Source organism: Mytilus trossulus, chromosome 3 (genome assembly GCF_036588685.1).
Source record: "Mytilus trossulus isolate FHL-02 chromosome 3, PNRI_Mtr1.1.1.hap1, whole genome shotgun sequence".
NCBI classification, from domain to species: Eukaryota; Metazoa; Mollusca; class Bivalvia; order Mytilida; family Mytilidae; genus Mytilus; species Mytilus trossulus.
In genome coordinates, this window is record NC_086375.1 from 36,151,298 (window position 1) to 36,178,876 (window position 27,579).

A 27,579-nucleotide genomic window follows, 5' to 3' on the forward strand; every position below is an offset into this window, starting at 1 on the left:
TTCAATGCTTAAAATTGTTTTATTTCATTATAAGTTTCACAACAATATCCAAAATATAAATTAAAAGTTAGTAATCACAGTTTGCTTGTTCATGGTATTTCAGAGTATTAAATGTTCATTCAACATCTATCTTGAACCTGCCATGCGCTTCCTAGAGCGAAAGCGTCGGATGTAATTTGTTTATTTGGCATGATCATATCATCGTAACGTTCATGGTTCAGAGTACCAAGAAGTCCTCCTGTTTTACCAAAGTACCACTTGCTCAAATCAATGTCGACCATATTAACAGTTGGGTCGGATTCAACTTGGAATCCACGTCCCTCAATGAACACCTTACCATCTTCAGAGAAAACTGCAAATTCTGATGATCTGTAAGGTAGATCCATAACTACACCATCGACGCTGACCTACAAGAGAGAACGTATGAAACGATGAATTCCTTTGTTATGTTACAAAATACAATAGTGTACATGCAAATGGTAAATGTCTAATTCAGTCATACAGACATGCAAAGTCAACCTTATAGCAATTTTATTATCTTTTCACTTCTCATACATGAATCACATGTTTAACATTCGCAATTGAGTCTTGCAAAGCATATCCATGATATATATTTGTAGATATACACATAATGTTTCATATTTATGTACACATACTACTATGTAAATTTTCCTGTACTATATTTACCTTTCCATTTGGTGATAATTGAACATTTTGTTGGTGAGAAGTCAAGATTAACTTCTTCTTTTGTCTGCCCAAATAGTTCATGATGATACTGAAGTTGCCGTCCACAAAATCTTTTGCAAGAACGTAGCTACATCGACCACTGAAGTCAAATTCTTGGCCATCGAAAGTTGTAAAGTGTCGGCCATGTACTTTTGCACTTGCTGTAGAAAATAAAATCAAACATCAAATTATTCTCTTTTCATACCATTTAGAAAATATACAATGTAATTTTATATTTTATTTTACTCAATTATAGATATTTCTTCTATTGAAACAACAAATAAATACATAAAAAAACATGGCAACAAATTCAATTTAGACTGGAAATGTGTAATTCGTCAGATACAGCAACCCGACCAAAGAGTGAAAAACAGTTGAAGGCCAGCAAGGGGAAATGATATCATCATCAAATTTCAAACGAAATGAAATATAGATACATATATACATACCACACATACAAAAATGTTTCGTAAAAGTTCTTATGTGACCATTAGATAAAGCCATTGTGTAATGCAAATATTTTATTTCCAAGGATTAACAGGGATAATATGTTAGAAATTCTGTTCTTATTCAGAAAGGATATTTACATGCATTATCATTACATCCTTGTTTTACTCCATGTTACTTGAAATAAATCAATCGAAATTCTCAATACAAAAAAGCGACGAGTTTATGTTTACAAACCTGTCCAGGACATGTGTGGTATGTAATCCTCCACAGATCCAAGGAAATTTACTTTTGGAGTTGGAAAGCTCATATCTGGAATGTATTGTCTCAAAGAAATGTCTTTTAGTGAGCTGAGAGTGTGTACATCAACGGGAAGGTACAAATCTACTTCAATATCTCCATTTAGTAAATCGTATTTAATAACTTTGGATTTGAGTACATTTCCGAAAATCTCTTTTAAAACAGACATCTCCTTTGTGGCATCTTTTTTCAATTCATCAAATATTTTGTCAACTAGTGCATTTACGTTTTCTTCAAATTCCCAGTATTTGTATGCAGATGATCCCTTGAAAAGAATATGAAAATCTTATTTTACTTTTAAATATCATATGCATAAACGTTGTAACATATTATACGTTTTTATATTACATATCTTTTTCAGTTTTTCATTTTTGCTTTAGTAATTCATTTCATTGATACTAACACTATTTCCAGTTTGATTTCATATCGGGTCTACTCTAAATATGTATATATCTTTTGAAACATATTTTAAAAATCAGCCTTACAAATCGATAAACACAAGTTTATACCTACCATGTTGTACATTGGTGTTGGTAACGAGTTTACAAGTCTTTGGTTGATACCCTCTCTGATGTTATATATGCTTGATGTATACTGGTTGGCAACGTTAGACCATTGCTCATTTAATTTCATATTTTTAAGCTGATCCATATAAGAGTTATATTTTGATTTTAAATTGACAACAGTTTGGTGATTTCCAACAGAATTTTGGTAATCTGAAAATATTAGATTTTGTATAAATATTAAAATATATAAGCAAACAATGTAGAAATATCATGTTTGTACTTTCTTTATAAAATCTAATATTTATGTGAATGTATATTAATACTTTTTGTTGTTGAGGATCAGCTGCGTCTAAACAATGTGAAGCTTTTATAATCAAAGAAGCAAGGCTGATAACGCAGTACGCCACTCCCAGATTGTGCCTGCCTGAATCTAGGTAGTTATTTGAAAATTTTGAAATTATTTTACATGAAGGAATTGATCTCTATTATGACAGCTGTCATTCCTTGTGCCGATTCGGCTTTACTTTAGGCCAATAACGTGATTAATAGATTTATTATTTCTGAACATTTTTGTCAACAAGTCTCACTCAAGACATAAATTGTCAATCTGTGTATCTGATGTAAGGAATTTATGCAGTTTATTGTTTGAATGATTTAAACTTCTATATACAGCAATGCTTAATACAATTTCCGTGTTATTTGATTCTTTATTTAGTTTGTAAGTTGTCCTGAATGTATTTCAATGAACATCAGTATTCAAAGGATAATATTTACCAAGTAATCTCTGATAAGAATTTGTTGAAATGCTGTTCAACTGGCCACCCATGCTTATATAAGTATCTTTTGAGTAGGCATCCAGTCTCTGAAACATAAAGATAACAGTGTAAAATAAAACTTCTGACAATCTGCAGGTAAACCAAATAATTTGTATAGATAGTCGTATTTGCGACATTTGCGAGTTAACAAATATTTAATATCAATTGAATACAGACACTGTGTTTAAAAAGTTACATAAAAGTTAGTGACACATTCCAAATAGTTATAATAAGGAGTGTACACGTGTTACGCTTTACCCTCGTAGCTCTCGAAGGGTGCTCCGAACAATTGAGTGATCACGTAATACATATGTTGACAATTATTCTGGTTGTTCTTAAATGCAGTTAGGAATCAACTGGATTATGTATAAATTTTAAAGTATTTATTCTTAATTGTGATCAGTGAAAGGTTTTCAAATAACATAATGACGGGCGGGCGTCATTGAAGAGAAATTTTCGTGCAGTAAATTTGGTATCGTTATAAATAATAATAACCTTTTGTAGTTGTTCAAGACTGGTCATATATTCATCAATTGTGTGTTTGACTGGGCATCTCCCCCAAGCTTCATTTAAGTCTTCCGATAATTCACTGAAAAAATAAAAAAACAAATATGTTGTAACACATGTGGCAGTTTTCTAGCAAATAAAGTTCATATGCTTTCTTCTCTTCTCTCACTGTTGTTGATACTTTAAAGTTTTGGCACAAAATAAAAAATAAAGTGAGATATTAAATTTTCACCGGAAATATTTTAAAAGAAACGTACCCGATTCTGTTCATGGTTGTATCAACTGAATTACAAATGTCTTGAAGGTAAAAGGCATTTTTTGCTTTCAATGTTCTGAGTTCAGACAGTTTATCATTGATGGCATCAGCATAGGACTTGATTTCTTCTGTATAGGCAGCTTGGAATAATCGTCTCTTATATGATATTTCTTTGTTTATTTCACCAGAAGACTCTTCAACGGCCATAGCAGATCGTATTCCATATTCTTCTATTCTTTTTGTTATTTCAGCCTGAAAGTTGAATGAGCTATGTGAAGTTTGGCAATTCTTTAAACGTTTCAATGCATTCAATTATAACATTTAAATTAGATTTTTTGCCATATGATGACGGTTAAAACGGCATTAACAGAAAAAAAACCCGAAACGAATGATGTGTATTTGAATACTGAAATTGAATACTATGAAAAAAAAATCCCCTTTGTAGAAAAAACTGTTTCTATTTTCATTCTGGTGTGATTTTGGGTCGCTCCTTCTTTTCTTGTTAACAACATTTAATTTTGATCTGTCTTTTTTTCTATTTTTAGGTTGGTTGTGGGTTTCTTTTTTAATCTTATGTTTCATGTTTACCCTTGTCATTTACTAAGTCTTATTTCTATGAGAAATAAACTAAACTATGGGAATAATTTATAAGACATTTGCTCTTATGTAGATTTTTCTTTTATTCCTGTTCGCTATCTGTATATAACTGATAGATCCCAAAATTGTTACAAAAATTACAAATATACCTTGAGATCACTGATAATTGATGGACGCCAGTGAACACGTGTATGAAGAATCTTAGAAGACTTTAATCGCAGATTGAGCAAGCTGTCTACTGTTTTCTTCTGATTTACATCTCTGAACAGTTCTGCAGATATTCCTTTCTCGTCTGAGAATTTAGCATTCAAATGAAGTGTTTTATCTGGGTTTTCTGAAAATACACAGAAAAAGAGAGTAAGATTAAATGAGTTTTCTGGTTTAACGAATATAAGATATCACGTTTACGAGTTCAACTTAAAACTAAATATTTTTCTAGTATCTATCCATTTTGTACACTTTATTTTTTCCTCAATTATGGTATTGGTATTTGATAAGGATTACTTACTGATGTCGTAGTTCATGTTAAAATCCAGACTGCCATCATTAGGATCAACTGTCAGCTCTGTATTGATTGGTTTGGTATCATCATAAAGATTTTTAATTGTCAGTTTGAAAGGTGAAGTCTCAACACGAGCATCTATTTTCATTGTTTTGATTGGAGAACGAACCTGCAGAATAAAAGTCAAACATAAAGAAACGTAAAACATTCTTGTCCACTTTTTACTTTGACCATTCCTTAAAAGAATATACTAAATGACTTTCAGTCAGGTATTTCACTCTATATACGAAACCACACATTCATTAGAACAAATGTTATTTTTATTGATTAACACTTCAATTAAGCCAAAAAATATTTATGAACAAATTTATTTACAAAATATAAAAAAAATATATTAGTTTTGTTTCTTCCATTATTTAACCAGTATGAAAAAAATGAACATAAAAATATTCACATAATAATATATTTCTTGTGTCTTAGTAAGTCAATACCTGTATATTGAGTTGACGTTTGAGTTTATCAATCTCGGTTATTAAGGCGATGTTCTTTGTTTGACGTCTTGCAGTCAGGTATTGGATATCAAAATCAGCTGAGAGTTTGTCATTAGATTTTCCGAAAACTGCTTTTGTTTGGATGTCTACTGTAGTATATGGATGACTGATACCAAGTAAGAACTTGTAATTCTCCCCACGACCTGATACATCTTCTAATTTTGAACTCAAGGTAAAAGTTTTACGAGAATCTTTTGAGTATCTGAATGCAGTACGGCCATCATAAATAACGTTTCCACTTCCAATTAACATTTTGTAATCAAGTTGAAGATCCTTAAAAATATTAAGGACACTTCTTTTAAACTGTATGCATGAGAGAATAAAATAAATTAAACTGTAAATGTTTTTAAAGGATTTTTCTGTGCCTTAGAAATTATTTAATGTTGGTTTGAATATTTGTGCTGTAAGATTATTGTACAAATAGGAAATATTCATATACATGTACTAGTAACTTATAATACAGATAATTTCATTACTTATATCATTAGATTAACTACGGTGCAATAGATACTGAGATTAAATCTATAGTTTAAACAAACGGCAATATTCTCTATGAATCATTTGTATTTCAAAAGCCATTTACCTAATTGAAAAATGTGTTTTTTGATAACTTAAATTAATTCATTTCTTTATTCTAATAATAAATATATTTTAATTACCTTGCCGAGACTTGGCATTTCTAAACCAAGTGTTAGTTCATCTCCATCAGATTTGGTCTTAATTACTACTCTTTTGTTTTGGTCTCTTTCTGCATCCCACGAGAAATCAAATACTTGACTGCTTAGTCCATATCCTGATGATACAGTTGACAATACAACTGTTCTAGATGGTAGTTGTAGAGTGTATTTTGCTTGTCCGTTCTTTTCGAATATTGTTTCTATTCCATGTGTTTTGATATCATCTTTCTCTATAAATAGAACCATTGTGGACGATTCATCAGGACGGTGATACGATGCTCCAATGCTGTAAGATTTAGACCCACATACACCTCGATAGCTTGCAATCTGTTTTTTGTCAGACCAATCTGAATTGAATTTAACATCCATTCTGCAACTGCTGTCTTTATCTTGCTTGTTCCAATTTACAAGCATGTATGTTTCTGAAGAAAGCAGTTTATTTAATTCAAACCTCATCTGTTTTGGTTCATTGACATTAATTATAAGTGTTATTTCCTTTCTTTTCTCAGCATCCATTTCAAAATCAACATCGTACAATGTTTCTTTGTTGATTTTCATATTTGTTGCTACTACCAAATTATTTGTTTTGCTACGCCAGTCGTATTTTAAATATCCATAAGCAGTTCGGAGTGCTTCCCAAGGAGTAGACACTGATAGTGAACTGTCTGTCTCCGTGAGAGAAGCATCAATTGTTATTCCGTTGCGCTTAGTCAAAAATGCTTCAATGTGAGATTTCAATTCTCCAAGATTTTTTTCATTTTTCATGGATACCCGTATATTTTGCAAATTATATAATCCAGTTTTAAGTGTTAGAGATCCATCTAATTCATCGAATCTTTGGCTGGTAAGGCGTGCATCAAAGTCAATTTCAGATATGTATGATGCTTGTATATTCAGTGCAGCATGGTATGGTTTTCTAGAGGCAGATGCTTTAATTTGTGTTCTCTCATATCCTTTGATTGGTGTATCAAGATTTATGTTGATTGAGGATGGGGTTTTTTCCATGGCAATAGTAATCTTTTTCTCTCCAATTGCAGCATTTCCGGATAGATAGTAGGTGTCATCTTTCATTTTTATGTCTGCGTTGACCGAATAGTCAATTTCAGGTAGGTAAGATGTCTGTATATTCAGTGCAGCATGGTATGGCTTACTTGATACAGATGCTTTAATCTGTGTTCTCTCGTATCCTTTGATTGGTGTATCAAGATTTATGTTGATTGAGGATGGAGTTTTTTCCATGGCAATAGTTATCTTTTTCTCTCCAATTGCAGCATTTCCGGATAGTGAGTAGGTGTCATCTTTCATTTTCATGTCTGCATTGACGGAATATCTGTTTTGTGGTGTATTCAATGAAATATCGACAATTTCTTGTGTTATCTTGAGATTTCCGTTAATAAGAGGCCTATTTTCATTGAGCGCCAAAGATGCAGATGCAGTGAGACTGTCTGCTTTGAAATCATGACGATATCTACCTTCAAGTTTTCTGTCGGGTGCATATTGAAGACTTCCGGTTGTTGTGAAAGACTTCACAGATCCAGTTTGTTCAATCTTGATATTCACAACTCTTAGTTTCTCAAATGGTGTTTTTAAGGTAAGTGAACCCTCGTTAGATGGATAACGTTTATAGGATGCATCGGCTTTGATTGTCTGGTCGTCATATTTTGCCTCAATGCTTGTTTTAAAATTTGAAATGTAACCATCATGTAAAAATCTAAGTTGAGACGATTTTACATTTCCAGAAAAAGTGGTTTTGAGTGTTGTGACGAAGTCTAATGACTTTACTCCTAGTCTGACGGTGGTAATTTCTTCAATTCCATTCAATTTACCAATGGATGCCTTTACTGTTGTTCCGAATGAATATTGATTTCCATTTACGTCATACTCTATTTTTATGTCTTCTAGAATAGGTGTTGATAGCAGCATGTTCCCTTTGAATACTTGTGAGGACCACTCATGGTTTACTTCTCCTCTCACTTTTTCTTTTCCGTAGCTAACGGAAGATTCGTATCTGAACGCATGCAGACCTCCATTTCCGTTTATAATCACCTCGAAATCTTCAGTTAGTGGTGTTTTTATACACAGTTCGATTTTTAAACCATTTGATGTATCAATTTTGCCATTAAGTTGAGTTCTATGTTTTCCAATTTTCGTAACTGCCTTTCCAGAAATGAGAGATTGCACGTTTGAAAATTTAAGTAGAGCTGTATTTCTTTCATATCCAGAAAACGGTGTCTCCAACGTAATATCAAGTCCACTAGAAATATCAAAATTAGTTTTTGAGTTGATTTCTTTGTCATTTAGGGTTAATTTGATATTTGAACGGAAGTTTTTCAAAGTACCTCTGAACTCGTGAGAAACTGATGCTTTCATGTTTCTGATAGGTGATTGTATGTCAATCTCTATTTCTAAACCATTTGGTAAATCTAGATTGAAATTTGATAAAAGTTCATGTTTTTCTTCACCATATTGAATCCCAGCCTTAGTTTTCAAGTTTTCAATTTTTCCATCGAAGGAAACTTCTAGCTGAATATCCTTAGATATTGGCGATTGAAGGACCACATTTGCAGATACTTTTGAGGTAGTGTCCATATTGACAGTTAAAGCAGATATTTTATCATTGTATCGAACTTCACCAGATACGTGGAATTGTTTTAATGTGCCAGTACGTTTAAGTGTCGAAATAATTTCGTGTTGTTTACTTCCGCTGTAGGTTGCACTAGCTTGTGATCTGAGCTCAGATGAAGTGCCTTGATGTTCAAGGAAGATTTCCATATCATCAGTGAATGGTGTTGACATACGTGCCTCTAATTTAATTCCACTAGTAAAGTCGGTTTTAGCTGAAGTGGTGAATTTCTTTCCGTTATATGTAGCATCTCCTGATAACTGGAATTTCTGTAGTTTACCAGACCCTCCAAATGTTATGACGGCCTCATGTTGTTTAGATCCGCTGTATGAAATATCAGCCTGTGACTTAAAATTACTAGCAGAGCCCTTATGGTCGATTATAATTTCTATGTCGTTCGTAAATGGAGTTTTCAAAGTACCCTTTGTCTTAATACCGTCTGTGTAGTCAAATTGTAGTTCTGATGACACTCTCTTGGTATTATAAGATGCTTCGCCGAAAGTTCTGAAATTTATCATGTCTCCATTATGCTCAAATGCAACATAAATCTCATGTTCTTTCTTTCCGCTGATGGTTATTTCTCCCTTCGTATTAAAGTTCAACAATTCCCCTCTATGGTCTACTTCCAATTCAATATCTTTTGTGTATGGACTTTTTATTTCAATCCTGCCTTTTCTTCCTGTAGATTTTTCTAATGTTGCTTCTACTGATGCTATCTTAGTATTGTATGACAATTCTACAAATACTCTCGTTTTGCCATTCTGGAGTACAATATTGGCTTCATGCTGTTTTCTACCATTGTAACCGATCTCTCCGTGACTGATGAAATTATGTAGAGTCCCTTGGTGAGAGAAAGAAACTGTTATATCATCAGTGAAAGGCGTTCTTAAAGTTACTGTTCCCTCTGGATCGTTCAAAATATCCCAATTCACATCACTCGAAATTGTTTTTCTATTGTAAGTAAGTGATCCCGACGACTGGAATTTTTTTAATTCGCCTTCAAATTTGAAATCTGTAATAACTTCATACATTCTAGAGCCTCCATACGTCACATCAAATTGATTGTTAAAATCAACCAATTGACCATTGTGTGAAAATGATGCACGAAGGGGTTTGGTCAGAGGAGTGTTCAATGAAACTGTTGATTGGACTCCATTTGTACTATCAAATAATACTGATCCAGTAACTCTCTTTGTATTGTAAACAATATTGGAGCTGGTAGAAAATTTCTTAAGTGATCCATCGTGACTAAAGGTAGCAGAAATGTCATGTTGCTTGCGACCACTGTATGTGAGAGCAGCCTGCGTTTTAAAGTTCAAAGGTTGTCCACTGTGGCCGATTGAAAGAACGATATCTTCTGTGAAAGGTGTCTTTACTATTGCTTTTCCTTCAATATTCAAGTTTGATTCAAGACTGACTTGGACAGATGCTGTTTTTGTGTTGTATGTGATATCAGCAGAAGTTGTAAATGCTTTCAGTACACCAGTATGTTTGAAGTTAACAAGGACTGCATGTTGTTGGGCACCACTGTATGTAAGCCCAGCCTGAGTTTTAAAGTTCAAAGGATGTCCATTGTGACCGAAAGACAGAACAATGTCATCCATGAAAGGTGTTTTTAGAGTTGCTTTTCCTTCAATGTTCACATTTGAGTCGAAACTAACTTGCACAGCTGATTTCTTTGTGTTGTATGTCACATCAGCAGAGGTTGTAAATGCTTTCAGTAGGCCAGAATGATGAAAGTTAGCAAGAACTGCATGTTGTTTGCGACCACTGTATGTAAATTCAGCTTGTGTTTGGAAGCGATATGTGTTTCCTTGTTCATTGTTGTTGTTGAACATAAGTGAAATTGATACTGGTTTACTTATTGGCGTTTCAATGTGTCCAGTTGCTTCAATCTTTTCTTGTATTCCATTTGGTGCGCTGAACGAGAATTTTCCAGTAACTTTTTTCTTATTGTATGCACCGTCAAAATTTGTTCTCCCTGCTTTGATTGAGCCTTCAGCATTGAAAGAAATTTCAAGCTCGTGTTGTTTCTGTCCACTGTAAGTAAGCTGAGATATGGATGTAAAGTCCACCAATTTTCCTGTGGTCTCAGTACTTATGACTACATCACGTGAAAAGGGAGATTTCAAGAAGCCGTTTATTCTAATATCTCTTAACACATCCACTGATACCTGGGCAGACCCTGTCTTGTAACCGTAACTCAATTCACCATTAGATACGAACCGTCTTAGTTCTCCTTCATGATTTACCTTAAGAGTGATATCTTCAGAGTATGGCGTTTTTATGTATGCCCTTGCATTCAGACCTCTAGAAGTTCTCAGTGTTAGCTGTCCTTCTGATCTCTTTCCATTTTGTACATATTCACCTGAACATTCAAAATCTCTCAACTGTCCAGAATGTTTAAATGACATTTCTGCACTACGGAACATTTCATATGGAGTAGTAAGTGTGGCTCTTCCTTGAATTCCATTGTTGGTTGAAAATTTAGCTATTCCATTGATCTTTTTGGAATTGATGTCTATATCTGCTGTGCTCTCGAAGTCATTTAGTTGTCCTTTATGGTTAATAGTGAGTTCTCCTGATCTTAAAATATCGAATGGTGTTTTCATGTTCAGTCGAACTGAAAAGTCTTCGTCAGTACTAAGATTAAGATCTGCTTGAGCTGATTTTTTTCCATATGTCCCTTTGATGTTTGAAACGCATCGTCGAAGGTTCCCGCTGTGTTCAAATGATACTGACATGTCAGATGTAAATGAGGATATAAAGGTAGCTTTTCCGTTCATTTTTGGTTCATTTTGATACGAAATTCTGCTATTTAAAATATCTTTTCTTCCATATGTCAATGAAACTTGGTTGGTGAGGGTTGACTCAAAACTATGCGATAACGACATCCTAACAGGTTCATATTGTGGAGTAAGAATGGTAAGTTTTCCTTCAATAGGACCAAGACTAGAGAATGAAATGTCCAATTGACTTTTTTCCCTCTGGAGAAGAGTTTCTAATCGTGAGGCAAAATTATTGGAAGTTCCTGAGTGTGAAAGTTTGGCTGTCATTTCTTCATATTCCTGGAATGGCGTCTTGATATCAACAGAAACAGTCAATCGGTCATTAGTGCTGACTGATGTATCTAGTGTTATAGTTTTAGAATCAGAGTAAGTTATTTCAGCTTGAGTTCGGAAGTTATCTAGCGGGCCAGCATGACTGAGTAACGCCTTTAGATTGCCATAACTTTTCACTGGTGTTTGAAGAGTTGCGGAAAGGATCAATGGTTGCAATGTAAATTGCAAATCACCAATAATCTCTTTTTTGTTCTTTGAAACTTCCAGATGACATTTAAAGTTAGAAAGTTGACCGTTATGTGTATAGAAGGCTCTCATCTTTTCATATCCGTCATGAGGTGTGTTGATAGTAAGCTCTGTAACTAATTGTGGATCAACCTTTGATTTAACATTGGCTCCCCAAACACTTTTCCCGATTTTCAATTCCGACTGACATTTGAAGTCCCGTAAATTCCCGTCGTGTGTTACAAAAGCGGACATTTTTCTGATGCTCTTGAATGGTGTGGATATTGAAACGTCTGCCTTCAGATTTTTTATAAAGTTGAATGTCAGGTCTCCTTCAATTTCCTCCTTCTTTCCCCATCCAATCTTTGCTTTTGTCTTGAAACTTGTACTTTTGCCTTTGTGTACAAAGAGAACTGTGATATCATCCATGATGGGAGATGCAACCTTTAATGTTCCTTTCATTCTTTTGGCATTTGTCATTTCTATGTCTACATTGATTGGCTTATTCTTCCCATATTTTATGAGAATGTTAGAATTAATGCTTTTTCTATTTCCACTGTGAGAGAAGGAAGCAATGGTATCTTCAACAAGAGATGACTTCATAGTGAAGGAACCTTGGAGACTCTTTCCATTATGGTAACTGATATCCAGTTGATGTTTGCCATTTTTGTCATACTGTAAGTAAGCCCCAGATAAGAATTGATTCCATGTACCTTTGTGGCTCAAGGTAGCGGTTACTGGATGGTAATTAGGAAGACGTATTGTGACTGCAGCTTGGTAGTTTTTGTTGTATTCAACAGCAAGCTCAGCATAGTAAGATTTTCCCTCTGGATACTCCATCTCAACTTTCGTAATGCATCCTTTGACGGTAGGTTCGTGTGTTATACCGGCTGTTAAACGTTGTAATTTTTCAAAAGGAGTTGCAATACTGACATCAGCACTTAGCCTTTGTCCATCTAAAAGGGTTCTTGATGTCAATGATACGATCTTTCCTGGTAAGTATTCAACCTTGATATCGGTTCTCGATTTGTCATTCTCAGGGCGGTTTGAGAAGGTTATTTCACTGGCTGGAAGTTGTTGGTATTGAGTTTCGAGTCTTACATTACCAGACACACCACCAATTCTGTTAAATGTAGACTTGAGTTGAATTCTTCTTACAATTGGTTGTAGTTCAAAGCTGGTAGAGGAGGTCATTGCCTTCGTATTTCCTTTAAATTCCATCTCTGTTCTAAGTCTTCTAAATGATTCAAATGGTGTAGATAATGTAACCAAAACATATTTCTGAGATCCGGTTTTCAATCGTCCTTCTATTGCAACCATTTGTTCACCTTTCAGTAAGAGATTCCCGGTAGCAATGAGTTCACCATTTTCAGTTTTGAGATGACCTTCACTTGTAAAAAGGTTTTTGCTATTGTGGCTCATCGAGAGAATGGTGTCCATGGAACTGTCTCTATGTAAATGACTAACCATAAGTTGTCCTTTTCCAAATGGAGTTGTGGAGGTCAATGTATACTGAACGGATGCTTCTTTCCATGCAATATTATGTCTGCCCTTAATGTTAAAACCATAATGCTCTCCATTAATGTTGGTTGTGATCACTGTTGTAATATCGTTGAGTGTATTACTGTGTTGCCATGTAGAATCGTATTGGCTTGTTGGTGAAGAAAGAGATAGTTTACCGCTCTGCTGGATCATAAGACCTGCTCTATCATGTGTGAGTTTACCTTTGTATCTGTATTCATTTCCATTAATATTAAGAACTAGGCTGTTTTCGTTAGTTGTATCCTTACTTTGATGACTAAAGTCTAAAGATACGGTTTGGATGGATCGAATGTTAGATTTGACACCAGCATGTCCCAAGTATATGTTGTTTTCTTTCTTTGCAGATGCATCAACCCGTATAGAATTCTTGTTTACCTGAACAGTTACAAGGGACTTCAAGGAGTCTTTAGCATCATGGGAAAATTCTAGGGACGAGGTTTTAAATTCGTTAAATGGTGTCTTGATGTTTAGAGATCCTTGTAATTGACGAATGCTCACTGGTTTTTTCAGGGAAAAGGCAGCCGATATTTGGTTATCTGGTTTCCAGTTGACATTAAAGTTTGTTTCATATTCGCTTGGGTCTGACAAATGGTTCATGCCAAGTTTAACATATCTTAATCCTTTTGCTGCAGTATGTACTGTTAAGCTGCCATCGATTTTGACTTGATCGTTACCATTTTTCTGTTTCAAAGATGCGTCAATAGATAGTTGTTCTTTTCCGTCAGATTTTATGTCAAAATGTGCATTTTCGTTTTTGCGATTTAGGTTGATTTTGTTATTTTGCAGTGGACTTCTGAATACAAGGCTTGCATCAATATCTTGAATGTTGTTGTATGTGAGTTGAGTGTCAACAAATATTTGTTTGTCCTTGTCTGCATTAGCATCCCATTGAATGTCCAAATGTCCAACATAGATCGGTCCCTTCTTCTTTGCCTCAAATTCACCTTTGACTTTTCTTGAAGGCACAGACACATCACTTGATAGTCGTAAAAATGCTGCTTTTTTGTATTGAGAACCAAATTCTACCGAATAGTCATTATTTAGTCGAGATTTGACACGGAAGTTTCTTGGATCTAGGTTGAGCAGTGCTTCAAGATGGACTGGCTTCTGTCCGGACATACTTATATCAGAGCTGACGTCATACTCTTCATCAGAAAGTTTAAGATCACTTACAACTTTTGTTTTGTGTCCAGCAATGTTTGAAATCAACTCATTGGTATATCTCCTTTTGTTCTTCTGTTCAAAATTGTTCGCAATAGAAAAGTCTTTATCATTCCATTTCAGACTTACATCCCCAGTTAAGGATGTAAATTTTTTGGACTTGTTCTTCATTACCAATGCAGCAGATACTGATTGCTTCTTGCCGTATGATAACCCAAAATTAGAATTAATACTCTTTGGATTGTGAGAATGCTTTCCTTTTAGTTTAAGATCTAATCCCTGAAAACAGCAATATGATTATGTCATTATTTCAAAACTTTCTCATACTATCTTTAAATCTTGAAAGCACGTGGTTTTCTACTATTCCATCATTATCAGAATTTTAAAAATGTATATATATAATGTTATGTAACATATCGATTATCAAATAATTTCAATACAGTAAACTCATGTATAATGAGTAACTCGCATTTAAAAGTATGGTCCCGTTAGTCCTTTTGGTCTTGGAGGTCCTGCGCTTTACCAATACATTTTTTTTTACATATTTATATAACCGCTATCAGTGAGGAATGACTCTGATTTCTTAACCGGTAAGTAATTGAAGTGTACTCTTAAAGTGTAAGGAAACTGCAATTAAGTTGTTGTCGATTGTAACTGCTGTCTCTCATAACCGTTTTTGGTTGGTTTTTTTTCTTAAATTAGACAGTTTTCATTTTTTATTTTCACGCTTTGTCCTGTCAGTTGCTTAAATTCGCTTGATATGGACTCTGATGAATAGTTGTCGCATTTGTAATCATATCGCACCTCCTTATTTTACATTGATATAATATTTTCCATAAAGCATTGCCCTCTTTATTTTTAGACCAACATTACTTTAATGAATGTATACTATCTAAATCAAAAAGGATGATAATGGATAGAAAAAATAAACATCTTATGGTATTCTATGTTATGGTTTTCTTACCAGTGCCAGATGTCTAATATCACCAGTTATATCTAATTCAGATTTCTTCCATCCCAGTTCGTGACGTACTAATGATGTAACAAAGATACGCTTGTTTTCATCCTTTGGTTTTGCACCATATCTAAGGTCAAAGTTCACTTTTGTCAATCTTGCTTTGTTGTTCATGTCTGTGTTGATAACAACATTGTAGTCAGCATTCTTCTTGAAAGTTAAAGATCTGTAAATATAGAAAACAATATAATTCCATATTTTTTTCTTCAAATTTAATAATTGCATTCCTAGAATTGGGTTCTGAGTACCACTGACTGACTATACATCATTTACTAATTGCAGTTTTGATGTAAAACATAGAATTATGTATCTCCAACCAAACTTAAACTATAGTTGAAAGGGGCTTTATATTTGCACTCAGTATGTCAGTCTGTCCATTTGTGATTGAAATTTACAAGACATATATAGCTTGTTGAATATTATGTGTTAATTAAACCTCATGGTTTTACGGTGAAGCATATTAATATATTAATTGATAATTGTCAAAATCTTAACAAACATTTCGGACAGACTCACTGCATTATCCGAATATTCAACGATATTAGAGAATTCTAAATCGGATAGAATCAGTTACATGGAAGCTAAATAAAATGTACCACTAAAAATGTAAAATTGCATAGCATTTCTAAATGTATACATACCCTTTGCCAGCCAATGACCAGACACTCTTGGTGAAACCATAATTGATTTTACTGTTGACTGTTATTTTGTCCCTGCTGATTCTTGGAATAACGTAATCTAGATTAACTCTGGTAATTACAGCAGTTTTCTGAAGTACAATATTTGAAGTTCCTTTTGCTCTTAGAAGTGGAGTTCTGATGTCAACTTTTGACTGATACCTGGCGTTTGATTTCCTTAAAGTTCTCGTTAGTTTTGCTAAAACAGACATTAAAAAATTCTATGTTAACTACTACTCTATGGGATAGCTACACTATTTTCAATAGTTATTTGTACGATATCTGGGGTTCTTATATTGCACTTAACATAGTATTTAAAAGATTGATTAAAAATATAAGAAGATATATGCTTGATGTAATTGAGACTTTATTTATATTTGTTTAAGTTTTGACTTAAATAAATAATAAAACAAACTTACTAAATACTTTTACGGTTTTATCCAAAAGCCTGTCAAGTGTAATGTCCACCAAAATAAGAGAACCACTTTTATATTCCATTGATCCTCCAAGGGCTGTGATTTCCTCCTTTGGTGTACGGATGGACAAATAAGGCATCAACTTTGTTGCTTTCTTTGTTTGTGTATTCTGCAATCTGCTTTCAAAACTATAATCCTTCCCAGGTTCAAAGGAGATGGATGTTTTTATGGAAGACATTGCTTTCTTGGAAATCAGGTTTACTGTAAAGAACATATCAATTTATTGTAATATAACGTTAGTATTGTTCTATGTTATATTTATCCACTTTATTTTCCATAAGTCATTGATGGTATAGCTACTTTCACCCGAACTTGATACATTATATATTGAACAATTTCAGACAATAAACTGACCAACTTGTTATGCTTACTTTGGGAAACGTACCATCATGTATTTAAATATTATCAGGATTATTTTTGAATAGTTTTCTTTAAAGTTTGATTATTGCATTAACTTCAATTTTACAACAGTTGAGGTATAACTACACACATAATGTTTGGCCATAATATTTATTTACGGTTAACCCATAACCTACCTTTTGACTGAATGGGTTGCTTAGATAGCCCCTTTACGGTCAATTCACCATTGAAACTTTTGCCGACAACATACTCTACAGAACTGCTGAGTCTGATATTTTCCATATTTGGTATGATGATTTCAATGTATGGATTGTAAGTATAAAGCTGTCCTTTCCTTGTTCTGATCCATTCTCCAGTCACAGAGTATTCATCTTTGTCGTCGATAACAATCCTTCCAGCCACTTGTTTCTGTTGATTGTCACCAACTAATGCTCCTAAACATTTCAATCTTATTTAATGTTTGGTTTGATTCGTAAATATTCATATTATTTGTGTAAAAAATAATGACATTTAGGAATATTTCGTAGATATTTATATTACTAAAATACATAGAAAAGCAGACACATATTCTTCTATTCTGAGCACAATGGTCCACAATTATACGTACTGTATAATAGTATGAAACGTCTAGTTTAAATTATAAAATTGTGAGCTGTCTTTTCACGTTATGCGAATGAAAGCGAGTTATGACTACATAGTGCAAATCTTTTTATATATATCTTTAAGAAAAATCAGTAATCAGTTTGTATATAACAGTTCTTCAAAATAGAATAAATATCTTTACATTGAAGGAAATATTTTAAGCACAAAATTTAAGCAGAAATTAAAACAGTTGATGTCTTTCCTATAATGTCATTTATTTACCTCTAACTGAAACTCTCTTCCATGGTGAGATCATGCTTATTTCAAGCAGAGGGTCAGATCGAACAAGACAATCAAAACTCAATTCACGGTCTACCTTAGAACCTGGGGTGCTAAAGGCTACTCTAGCTCTGGCCTCTTGTTTATCCTGTAATAAAACGTAGAAGTTATATAGTGTATTTAATCATTACATCAGTTCCATTTATGCACTTGACACAACTAAAAACAAAATATCTGCGTTTTGGTTCGTGTATTGTTCATTTGAAAGTTTGAGTCAGACATTCAGTATAAAAATGATAACATTTTAAGTAAATGTCTCAGACAGATCATAGCGATGGAAGAAACTCTTTATGCTTTTCAGTTGTTTCTTTGAAGTTTTTCATTAAACCATGTGTTTGCCGAATTTTTTTAATGTGTTTGATTTCCTCGTTTGATACTGCCTCATTAGGTATAATTACCTCAATTGAATTAAAGAGATAGATCAGTTTTCAAAAGCTCAGGTCTTATTTTAATTATTGTTATGGCATTACCTTTACAAATTTGTATTCCATGTTGTAACTTTCATGTGTGTCACGTTTTAGAAGAGTGAGTCCAGCACTAACTGGTCCTGTCATTGGAAAGTATGGAGCATCGGCTACCAATGATGCGTTTGGATACTGAAGTTCTGCACAGAGTTCCAGTCCGGTAATCTTGGCAAGTTTGTCTCCAGAACATACTTTCTTAGTCTGTCTGTTAGCAGTAATCATTTTCTGTTCTCTCTCAGATTCACGATGGACAGTGAAGAAAGCAGTCCTGTTGATAATAGTCACTTTCTTTAAATTATTATATTTTGAGTTGCATTCCCAACTTATACCTATTACATCGGGTATCTTTGATGACTATTTATATAAATTTAAGACAAGCACTCTGAGACTATTACTTATTTAGAATTCCATAATTGATAACATAACAATTATTCGTTTTAACAAAGTATTTAATTTCCATTGTTGTATTTAGAAATAAGAAAAATAATAATAGAATGTTTTCAAAATTATAAGTTATTATAAAATATTGAAAATATAACATACTTGACATTGAAAACTTCCATTTTATCAAATGGTGTTTTGATCTGTGCACTTAGTACTTTTCCATTTTTCAGTTCTACGTGTCCTTCGACGGAAGAGGAGGAATGCATAGTGGAAACCATCTTCATTCCACTTTTTGTTACAAAGGCATCTACGCTCATCATACTGTTGATCTGGACAGCGCCACTGTGAAAACATTGAAATATCAGCGTTTAGGATCTTCGACATTAAAAAGTAAAATCACAAAAATACTGGACTTAAAGGAAAATGCACTATCACTGAATAATATACTTTACTAAAATGAAATGAATCTAACGAAGACTGATTATTTTGTATAAATAAGAAAGTATTGTCAAACAATAGTTATTGAAAAATACATACTAAAATTGAGAATGGAAATGGAAAATGTGTCAAAACAACAAAACAACAGCAGAAGGTCACCAACAGGTCTTATATCAATATACTATATTAGTATACATAAGCACAACAAAAATTATGTTGGAGGTGGTTATGGTAGATTTTTATGGTTATAATATACTTTTAATTGCTCTTAAATATTTGTTGACTACAAGTGTTTACATTGATATTAACTGTCCCCATAATCAACACGTTCCAATAGATATTACCAACTGGTTGTGTTTAGTACCGTAAAAAACTTTTCCCATTTAACCAAGTTATTTGATTTGATTTCGTCTGCAGATTGTTTCCAATCTTTTAATATTCTAGTAATACTTTACTAACCTTGGTTTCATATATCCATCCAAAGATAGACTTGGTGATCTGTCTGTTATCTTTGTCAAATCCATTTTACCAGAGGCACGTAGATCGACGGTAGCTGATCCATCAATGGTCAAATTTAATGGGAAGCCAGCCATTGTTGGAATGATGATACTGCTATCCAAGAATACGTAGCTCTGTGTGAAGGAGTATTCTTGTTTCTTGGCAAGAGCCGTAAGAATGTCCAGAATATTTATTGATTTACCATCAGTGATATCACTTAGTCCGGTGAATCTTGTAAACAGTAGCTCATTTCCAAAAACTCTCATGTACAGATCTCCTTTTAATGAGTCAGATTCTGTGTCAAACTACAATAGCAATTGATCTTAAGTAATAAGGTAAAACAAAACTTTTTTGGTCTCTTATGGTAAGTTGTCTCATACCACATCTTTTATATTATTTTGATACAAGTCATATCATACAAACCAAGCTTAAAAAGATTATAAACTTTGCACTATTTATTTACAAAAGATTCTCAAATTTGTATCCAAAACGATATTTGAAATAAGGTTACATTAAATCTGTGGCACATTTTCAGACTAGTTATTTAACATTATATTAATGATAAAATTTACCTGTCTGTCAATGTCTTCCATTTTTGTATTACTTATTCCTTTTATGTTCTGTTTTGTGACTTCTTTGACATCGTTTTCCTGGAAGTATCCGTTAGGTCCAAAGTAAGATTCAAGAAAATATTCAAGGCCCTCCATTCGTCCACCGATTTCTAACAGGTTGACGGAATGTCCAAAAAGGTCGAATGTTATGTTAGTCATGGCAGATCTTGGTAAGAAAGATTTTGAAGACCACACAACATTGCTGTCAATAGAAGCTCCAGTATTTAGTTTCTCAAGGAAGAAGGAGCCTTCGTAGTTTCTGGAATATTTCAGTTTTTCAAGATCGAATTCTTTCTTCAGCACCTGGTCGTTGATGATATTCTTTATGTCTTGTTTCAGTGGGCTTGAAGTCTCCATTAAATTTGTTAAATGAGACCACACATAAGAACCAACTTGGTTGACCTCTTCTGATTCAAGTACATTTCTAACACGAGACAGGACATTATATGAAGGGCATGTCATAAGAGCCTGGTAAGAAGCAATTCTCAATTCGGAATCCTCGTCTTTGTTCCTGAAGATTGCCATGACGTCGTCTCGCTGCAATAGAGAACTCAATTTATATATTCATTATTATAGACATTGTAGTTCACAATGTATGATGCTATACACAAGAATAAATTTTGTTATTTGATTTTGCCTGTGATTATGAACTTTCCGTATTGATTTTCCTCTAAGTTCAGTTTTGTGTGATTTTACTTTTTTTTGTACAACTATTAGTATTATTGACTTTTTATCATTTTATGATTCATTTACACTGGAAATAAAATATATTTTTTTTAGGTAGACTCAATATGGACAATCTTCAAAATTACAAATTGAAAACTTACGTTAATTGCGCATGGCATACGACGGAAGGCTTGTATAGCAGAAAGGCGGACTTCAGTGGGATTCTCTCTCTTGGTCATACAGTTAGAGATGGTTCTAATGGAATTACTAACGAATCCAGCATTTCCAAGTGATCTTAGACTACGGATCATCTAAAAAAAGTTTTAATACTAATCTTAAATGATACATGAACTTTCTTTAACCCAAAAAAATAAAAAAAATACTTTACACTTCTGATTTAATCAACTATAGCATCTTTTTTTTATTATAAAGTCATATAAAACTTAAATATTTAACAAAATTGTAATTCCCCAAGAATAGAAGATTGTGTTTTAAGTCAGAATTTGAAATATTAATTTTTTAATTCAAAGCAAAAAAAGTTCAATATACTAGTAGCTAAATCATACATTTAATAAGGTCAGATGTCACCATTATATTTCACATACCTTGCCAAGATTGTTTTTGTCTACGTAACATCCAACACCAATCTTGTCTTCTATAGAAGCAACAATACTTGCGATGTCCACATCATTTTCACATTCATTTGTCTTGCAGTAGGTATACACGAGTGAAGACACACCCAGCATAGCCTCTTCATTGTTCTCAGACGATATGAGTGGCTGTTCATAAAGGAAAAAGGAAAACAGAGTAAAAACCTGTTGTAACTAAAACCATTATGAGCATGTCGACAGACTATTGTGTTCTTGAGACAAAGTTTTTTAATTTAAAGTGATGAGTTAAATAATGTTGACCTTCAATGATAGAGGTATTTTTTATTACAAGATTACAATATGGTGCTTAATTTTGACAAATTATTTTGTTTATGAAATTCAACTATATTCAAAGTTTGATTGAACGTAGGAAAATTGAATACATTAAGTCACATCTGAAGTAACAGATATTTTTTCAAACAAACATAAGACCTACTTTGACTTCATTCAGCATTTCTTTTGTCGGGTCTTTGATGAATGATAAAGTTGTTAGCCACATATTTGCTTCAATTCCACGAACTTCTTTCTTGTTAATCAAGTTAGTAATCAGTCTCAGTGAAGCTTTTGTTCCAAGCATTGGAACGGCATCAAGGAAGAATTTTCTACAAAGAAAATATTAAAATTTTCATCAAAACCAATAAAAATTCATCCTTTCAAAATGTATTTTGAATTCTAAAGCTTCAGATACAAACTTAGTAGCAAGTGTTTCAACTGTATTTAATATTTGACAAGAATAACTGATAAATGCCACTTACTCAACTCTCTTTTGATTCGATGCACATAATCTGGTTCCTTTCACCTTTCTGTAAATCTGTTCCAGATCATCACTTTCTAAAGCCTTCATCAGTCTAACCAGTCCAGAAAACAAAAGTGGAGTATCTGGTTTCACACTGTCCGATGTGGATACACAAATTTCATTCAGTTTACTCATGACATCCCTGATTGTACCTCTACCATCGTTAGAATGAACAAACGTCAATGGAACGCGGTGTCCAATGGAAACTGTAACACAAGAACACTGGTTCTTATATAAAACTTGGAAATATTTCTGTTGAAATACATTGTAAAAATTCTGTTTACATTTATCTTATTAAAGAAAGTCTAATTTTAATAGTTTAATATTTTTCAAAATTTACTATTTGTAATTAGAGTCAATTATCATTAAAATGATTCAGTGATATATCTTTCAATGTTTTCTTACTTGAGCTAGACGATGATACTCTTTCTGTTACATATTTCAATGTCTGTTTGGTCTTTGTTATAGCACCACTGGATTCCCTTGAGAATGGTCGGATAACATGTTCTTCTTCACATACACTGCTCTGTAGTATACCAGCCTTGCTGATGTCTTGTGAACACTCATGGCTACCTTTTATCAGTGGCAGAGACTGAATTTCCTAGAAACGTATATCAAAGCCCATTGAGGTATACATAAATTTAATAGAGCTGTCTATGCATCAGTTATAAAAAGTTGCGTATTATTAATTCCTTGTATCTTTTGTAAGTTATAAAATATAAACTCATTTAAAGTAATATCTATTTAAATACTTGTAAAAGAAAACGTCTACAAAAACTTTTCTGGGTGAATAGGAGTCCTATCCAAAGTCAATTTCTATTCCAGTTTAAACGAAACTCATTTTCAGTGTTATTAGAAATCGTACCCAAATCGACCCTCTATACAGAAACAGATGGACAAATTTGTTAAAATATACTATAGAATAAGACGTTTTGGCAGAAAGAAAAAATAATAATTAAAACTTACAGATTGAATTTTGTATGGTGTTCCCTGCATCATTGTATTGTATCCATGTCTGTCTGTACATCCAAGCAAGTCTTTGCTCTTCTTGATTGTTCTGGAGTACCATCCGTTGCTAGATACAGTATAGGATGCTTTGCATTCCCCAGTGATGTCGGTCTGTGAAACAAATCAAAACAATATGAATATAGTAAAAGTGTTGTTGTGTATATACTATTTTCTCTGTATCTATAAAGATTAATAAACATTTGCTATAATTCCCCTTTAGCTCAAAACATAAAGTTGTCTTTGTTAGGTTACTTGAGTAAAACTATGATATAATTCTGTTTACCTCTTGGACTGTTTGATCCTGTGTCAGGTCATCCATTGAGTTTTGAACTGCTGAGAGGATACCACGTTTGATGTTGAGTACCCATGTTTTCTCAGGTATGGATGTACAAAGTTCTTCAATGCGGCCATCTTGGAAGGAGAATGCCAAAGGAGATTTCTCAAGGTTAGTTCTGAACTCTCCACTTTTGTCGGCATCTATCAGTGTTTCAGGCGCTTTAGGGTCTGATTCCAATAGTCTAACATTGTCAAGCTATAAATTTGAGAAAAGAAATTTCCATATTGAACATGTTCAATTTTTCAAAACAGCACCACAGATAAATTAACATAGAAATTTAGGTATTCGGATACGAGAAAATTACGTCTCGTTAACTTATGCAAAGTTTAAATAGATTAATTTGCCTATTCGTTTAAAGTAAAACGGATCTTGTGTTTTCACGTATCAACATATCCTTGGCTTATGAAATGTTTGACTTTATCGTTCCTAATAAAGATAAACTTATGTGGTATGTTCGTGTATTCCCTACCCTTTAAAGTTAATAAATACATGAATATCTTTAAATGTTGGTAATATAACATTGTAACTGTTGGAGCGTAAAATAAATCAATTCTCATTTGAAAAATAACTTAAAGTATTTTACCCGAAGATTCATTTCACATTTTGAGACGACATCGATGTAAACTTTGGCAGTCAACTGAACTCCGGCTTTTTCCTCGGATGCTCCTTGTACTGTTGTGTCGACGTCGGTTGTGTAGTCATATTCGTAGGTTTTTCCGGTTTCGTATCCAAATTTCTTTGTTTCTGCAATATATGCATGTATGATATGATTAAAATATCTTTGCTATATCTGCATGATTCTTAGATACATAATTAACAAACCTAATAATGAAAATATTATATTTATTTTTACGAGCTTTAAAAATTTTACTGTTTTTGCAGTTTTCCTTTTCTTGACTCAAAGATAAATTCAAAAAGACTCAAAAGGGGATGTCCATATAAAAAAAAAGAAATAACAGAATTATGGTATTTAAACCAAATGGAACGATTGAAAAGCAACTGTCTTATTTCTGACTTTGAACAGGGATTTTCCGAAAGAAAAGGATTTTAAAACTGAGAAAACTGTTTTTCCACTAATTTTATGCTTAATTAAAAAAACAAAAAAACAAACATACCTGTACAACGTGTTGAACATGATCCTGTGTTAATAATTGGTCCTGGAATTAGAAGAAAAAAAAATATCTACTTTGAAAAAATATAATAAAAAAACATCTACCAGACACCAACTAAAATGTTTACAAATGATGATCATGCTAATAATACAAAAAGAGTATACATTAAAAATTAAAGTTTAGCTAATTTATAGACAAAATTCATCAAAATACTACAAAACATTATGTGTTTTTGATGAGCTGTCATTGTAAGGCTAATGTCCCTGCCTAGTTATTATTCAAAGTCTCCATTTCTTCTCATTTAAAAAAAAATGTATTTCACGTAAATATTGTCAAGATCTCATCAACAAAAAAACCAAAACGTCCGTATAATAAGTAATAAAAATATTTATGAAATAGTATAACATAAATATTGAACGCCGATGTAAATTCAAAAGAGGAATTCCGTAAAACGGACAAAATCAAAATTTATTAAACAATTAAACGACTGGAACAAAAGTATTATACTCCTCAGTTGGTATATGCATAATCTGAAGAAAATTGTTGGTAAAAGCTGGTTTTATAGCTATCTAAGCCTCCAACTTTTACGGCAGTTGCTTATAATGACAAAATTGGGTGCTCATCCCAAACAGACATATTAGAATAATAAAGGCAACAATAGTATAACGTTGTTCAGTGTTCATAGTTCGATTAAGCAAAATCAAATCAGGGAAACAAACTTGAAACGAGGGAAACACATCAATCGTACTTTTAGGAGGAAACAGCAGAAACACGAAATTGTCACAGAAACGAACGACAATATACATAGAAACGGACTGTAGGTAACAACTGTCATATTTCCGACTTGATCCAGGACATTTTAAGAGAAAACGAAGGGTTGACCCTTGTTACGTTGCTAGCTAAATGCAAAGATCAGCATGCAACAAGTTACGTATAGTTTGTGACGTTTATATTTTCGCGGGAAAATTCATATAAATAAAATAGATTACAATTTTGGGATCAAGCCGCCAAAACTTTGTAATTATAGACATACACACACACAACTGTCCAAAAATTTGAAACAAACATAAAAAAAAATCTAACTCAGAATATATACAAGAGAAGGCAAAATAGGTGAAAACACACTGTCAAATCGTCTTGCGTCCGAATCGTAGATAAATGAAATTACATGAATATAGTATTTTAAATATCCTAGCAAATAAATTAAATACAATACTGTTTGGAATCCTTCATTTAAAGAAACTTCGCGCCTTCGAAAATTAAATTTGAATTCATAATACTTTATTTATTATAAAAAGCCTAGCTGATCAAAACTAAACGCATCTTTCTGTGCACAAAATTGATTTAAAAGAACACGGAAGTGACACTGAAAATAATGCAAGTAATAAATCTTATTACAAGTCATTTTAGTAAATTCAATACAAATGAAAGTGAAAAATATACTATTTGAAATGTACCGCTGTTTAAAAACAAATTAATTTTCAGTTATTTTTACATAAAAAATGTTATCAAATAAAAAAAAAACCTGTAAAACGATAATCACAAAACAAAACAAAAATATTACAACTTACCCGCCAATGTCGATGCCACTAAGGCAAGCAGTATGATAAAAGTACGCCCCATTATGGAGCTGGCGGATTGTACTCGGTCGCAGTTTTCTAAAGCAATGTGAGGTTTAGTCACTTATATACTACTCCAGAGTACAAAGTGACATTTAACTAATGAATGTTGATCAATAAATAATGCTGACATTTTTGGGACTTTGTAACCGTGTCAATCATATTTTATCGAGATATCTTTACGCATGTGAAATTATTTTGTGTTTTTTTTTATTTGTAAAAGTGTAGGTCAATGTACTATTGGATTTTGATATGTACACAGTTGATATAGATATGATGAAATATTTTACAATGGATCATTATAGTAAATATATAAATTTAACTTTCATATTTATGAGCTTAATTTGACAAACCTATTGGATTTTGGATCCTAAATGTTCCTCAACTTCGTACTTGGTTTAGCCTTTCTATTTTTTTTTATTCGAATAACTAGTGAGTCTTTTGTAGACGAAACGAGCCTCTCGCGTATAAATTGGATACATTTAAAGGAAAAAACAGTTATTTTCTTCAAACTTGGAATTTAGGAACATATGAATATGAAAGCGAGAAAAATTATATAAAGCAGTTGTTGTATATTATAATCATTCAGAATTCTCTCCCGGGCCCTTTCTGTATATACCATATATATTTAAACAGGAAAATAACAAAAAATTTAAAAGATTGGCATTGAAAAAAACTGAGAAGGAAAAGAAAACTGGACTGTTTGCGTTCTCATTGACGCATGCCATTTATTTCATATTAAAGTTTCGATAAATAATATCATGAGATGCCTAATACTAGTTTTTTGTATTTCATATGAGAATTTACATTCAGTTTTCTTTCCCCATTGCAGTACAGTTTATCAGAATAAGGTTTGCGAGAAGTCAACATTCGAAAGTACATTTTGATAACTTTATATCAGTATGACATTGTACCGAGTATAATCTTTTATCACAATAAAACAAAATACGAAATAATCTATATTTAGCTACATATCTGCAACTTTACCAGATCGAAGGTGTGGAAATAATACAGTTTGTCCTACTACAACATACCTCAATCCTCATACCT

General features: G+C 32.9%; 1 protein-coding gene across 1 annotated transcript; it reads right to left on the bottom strand.

The window, feature by feature from the left end:
* LOC134710733 (uncharacterized) lies at nt 1–26,562 on the bottom strand. Its single transcript, XM_063571125.1, has 30 exons — nt 26,482–26,562; nt 24,914–24,955; nt 24,382–24,542; nt 23,745–23,993; nt 23,420–23,572; nt 22,859–23,054; nt 22,413–22,659; nt 22,094–22,259; nt 21,613–21,786; nt 21,169–21,318; nt 20,303–20,878; nt 19,692–20,035; nt 18,954–19,136; nt 18,417–18,678; nt 17,890–18,034; nt 17,202–17,459; nt 16,609–16,866; nt 16,154–16,388; nt 15,462–15,678; nt 5,867–14,776; nt 5,148–5,480; nt 4,663–4,825; nt 4,304–4,488; nt 3,559–3,809; nt 3,290–3,383; nt 2,754–2,841; nt 1,987–2,189; nt 1,411–1,738; nt 688–887; nt 1–407 (listed from the first exon to the last, which is right to left on the bottom strand). Exons 1-30 carry the CDS (start codon nt 26,531–26,533, stop codon nt 120–122), a joined length of 15,111 nt encoding a protein of 5,036 aa, XP_063427195.1. The 5' UTR covers nt 26,534–26,562; the 3' UTR covers nt 1–119.
* Nucleotides 26,563–27,579: the final 1,017 nt, after the last annotated feature.

Coding starts and splice junctions, on each gene's coding strand:
- LOC134710733 (XM_063571125.1), bottom strand. CDS start 26,533: ATGGGGCGTACTTTTATCATACTGCTTGCCTTAGTGGCATCGACATTG. Junction 24,543..24,913: donor ATGTTCAACACGTTGTACAG/GTATGTTTGTTT, acceptor CATATATTGCAG/AAACAAAGAAATTTGGATAC. Junction 4,489..4,662: donor TAACATGAACTACGACATCA/GTAAGTAATCCT, acceptor GTGTATTTTCAG/AAAACCCAGATAAAACACTT.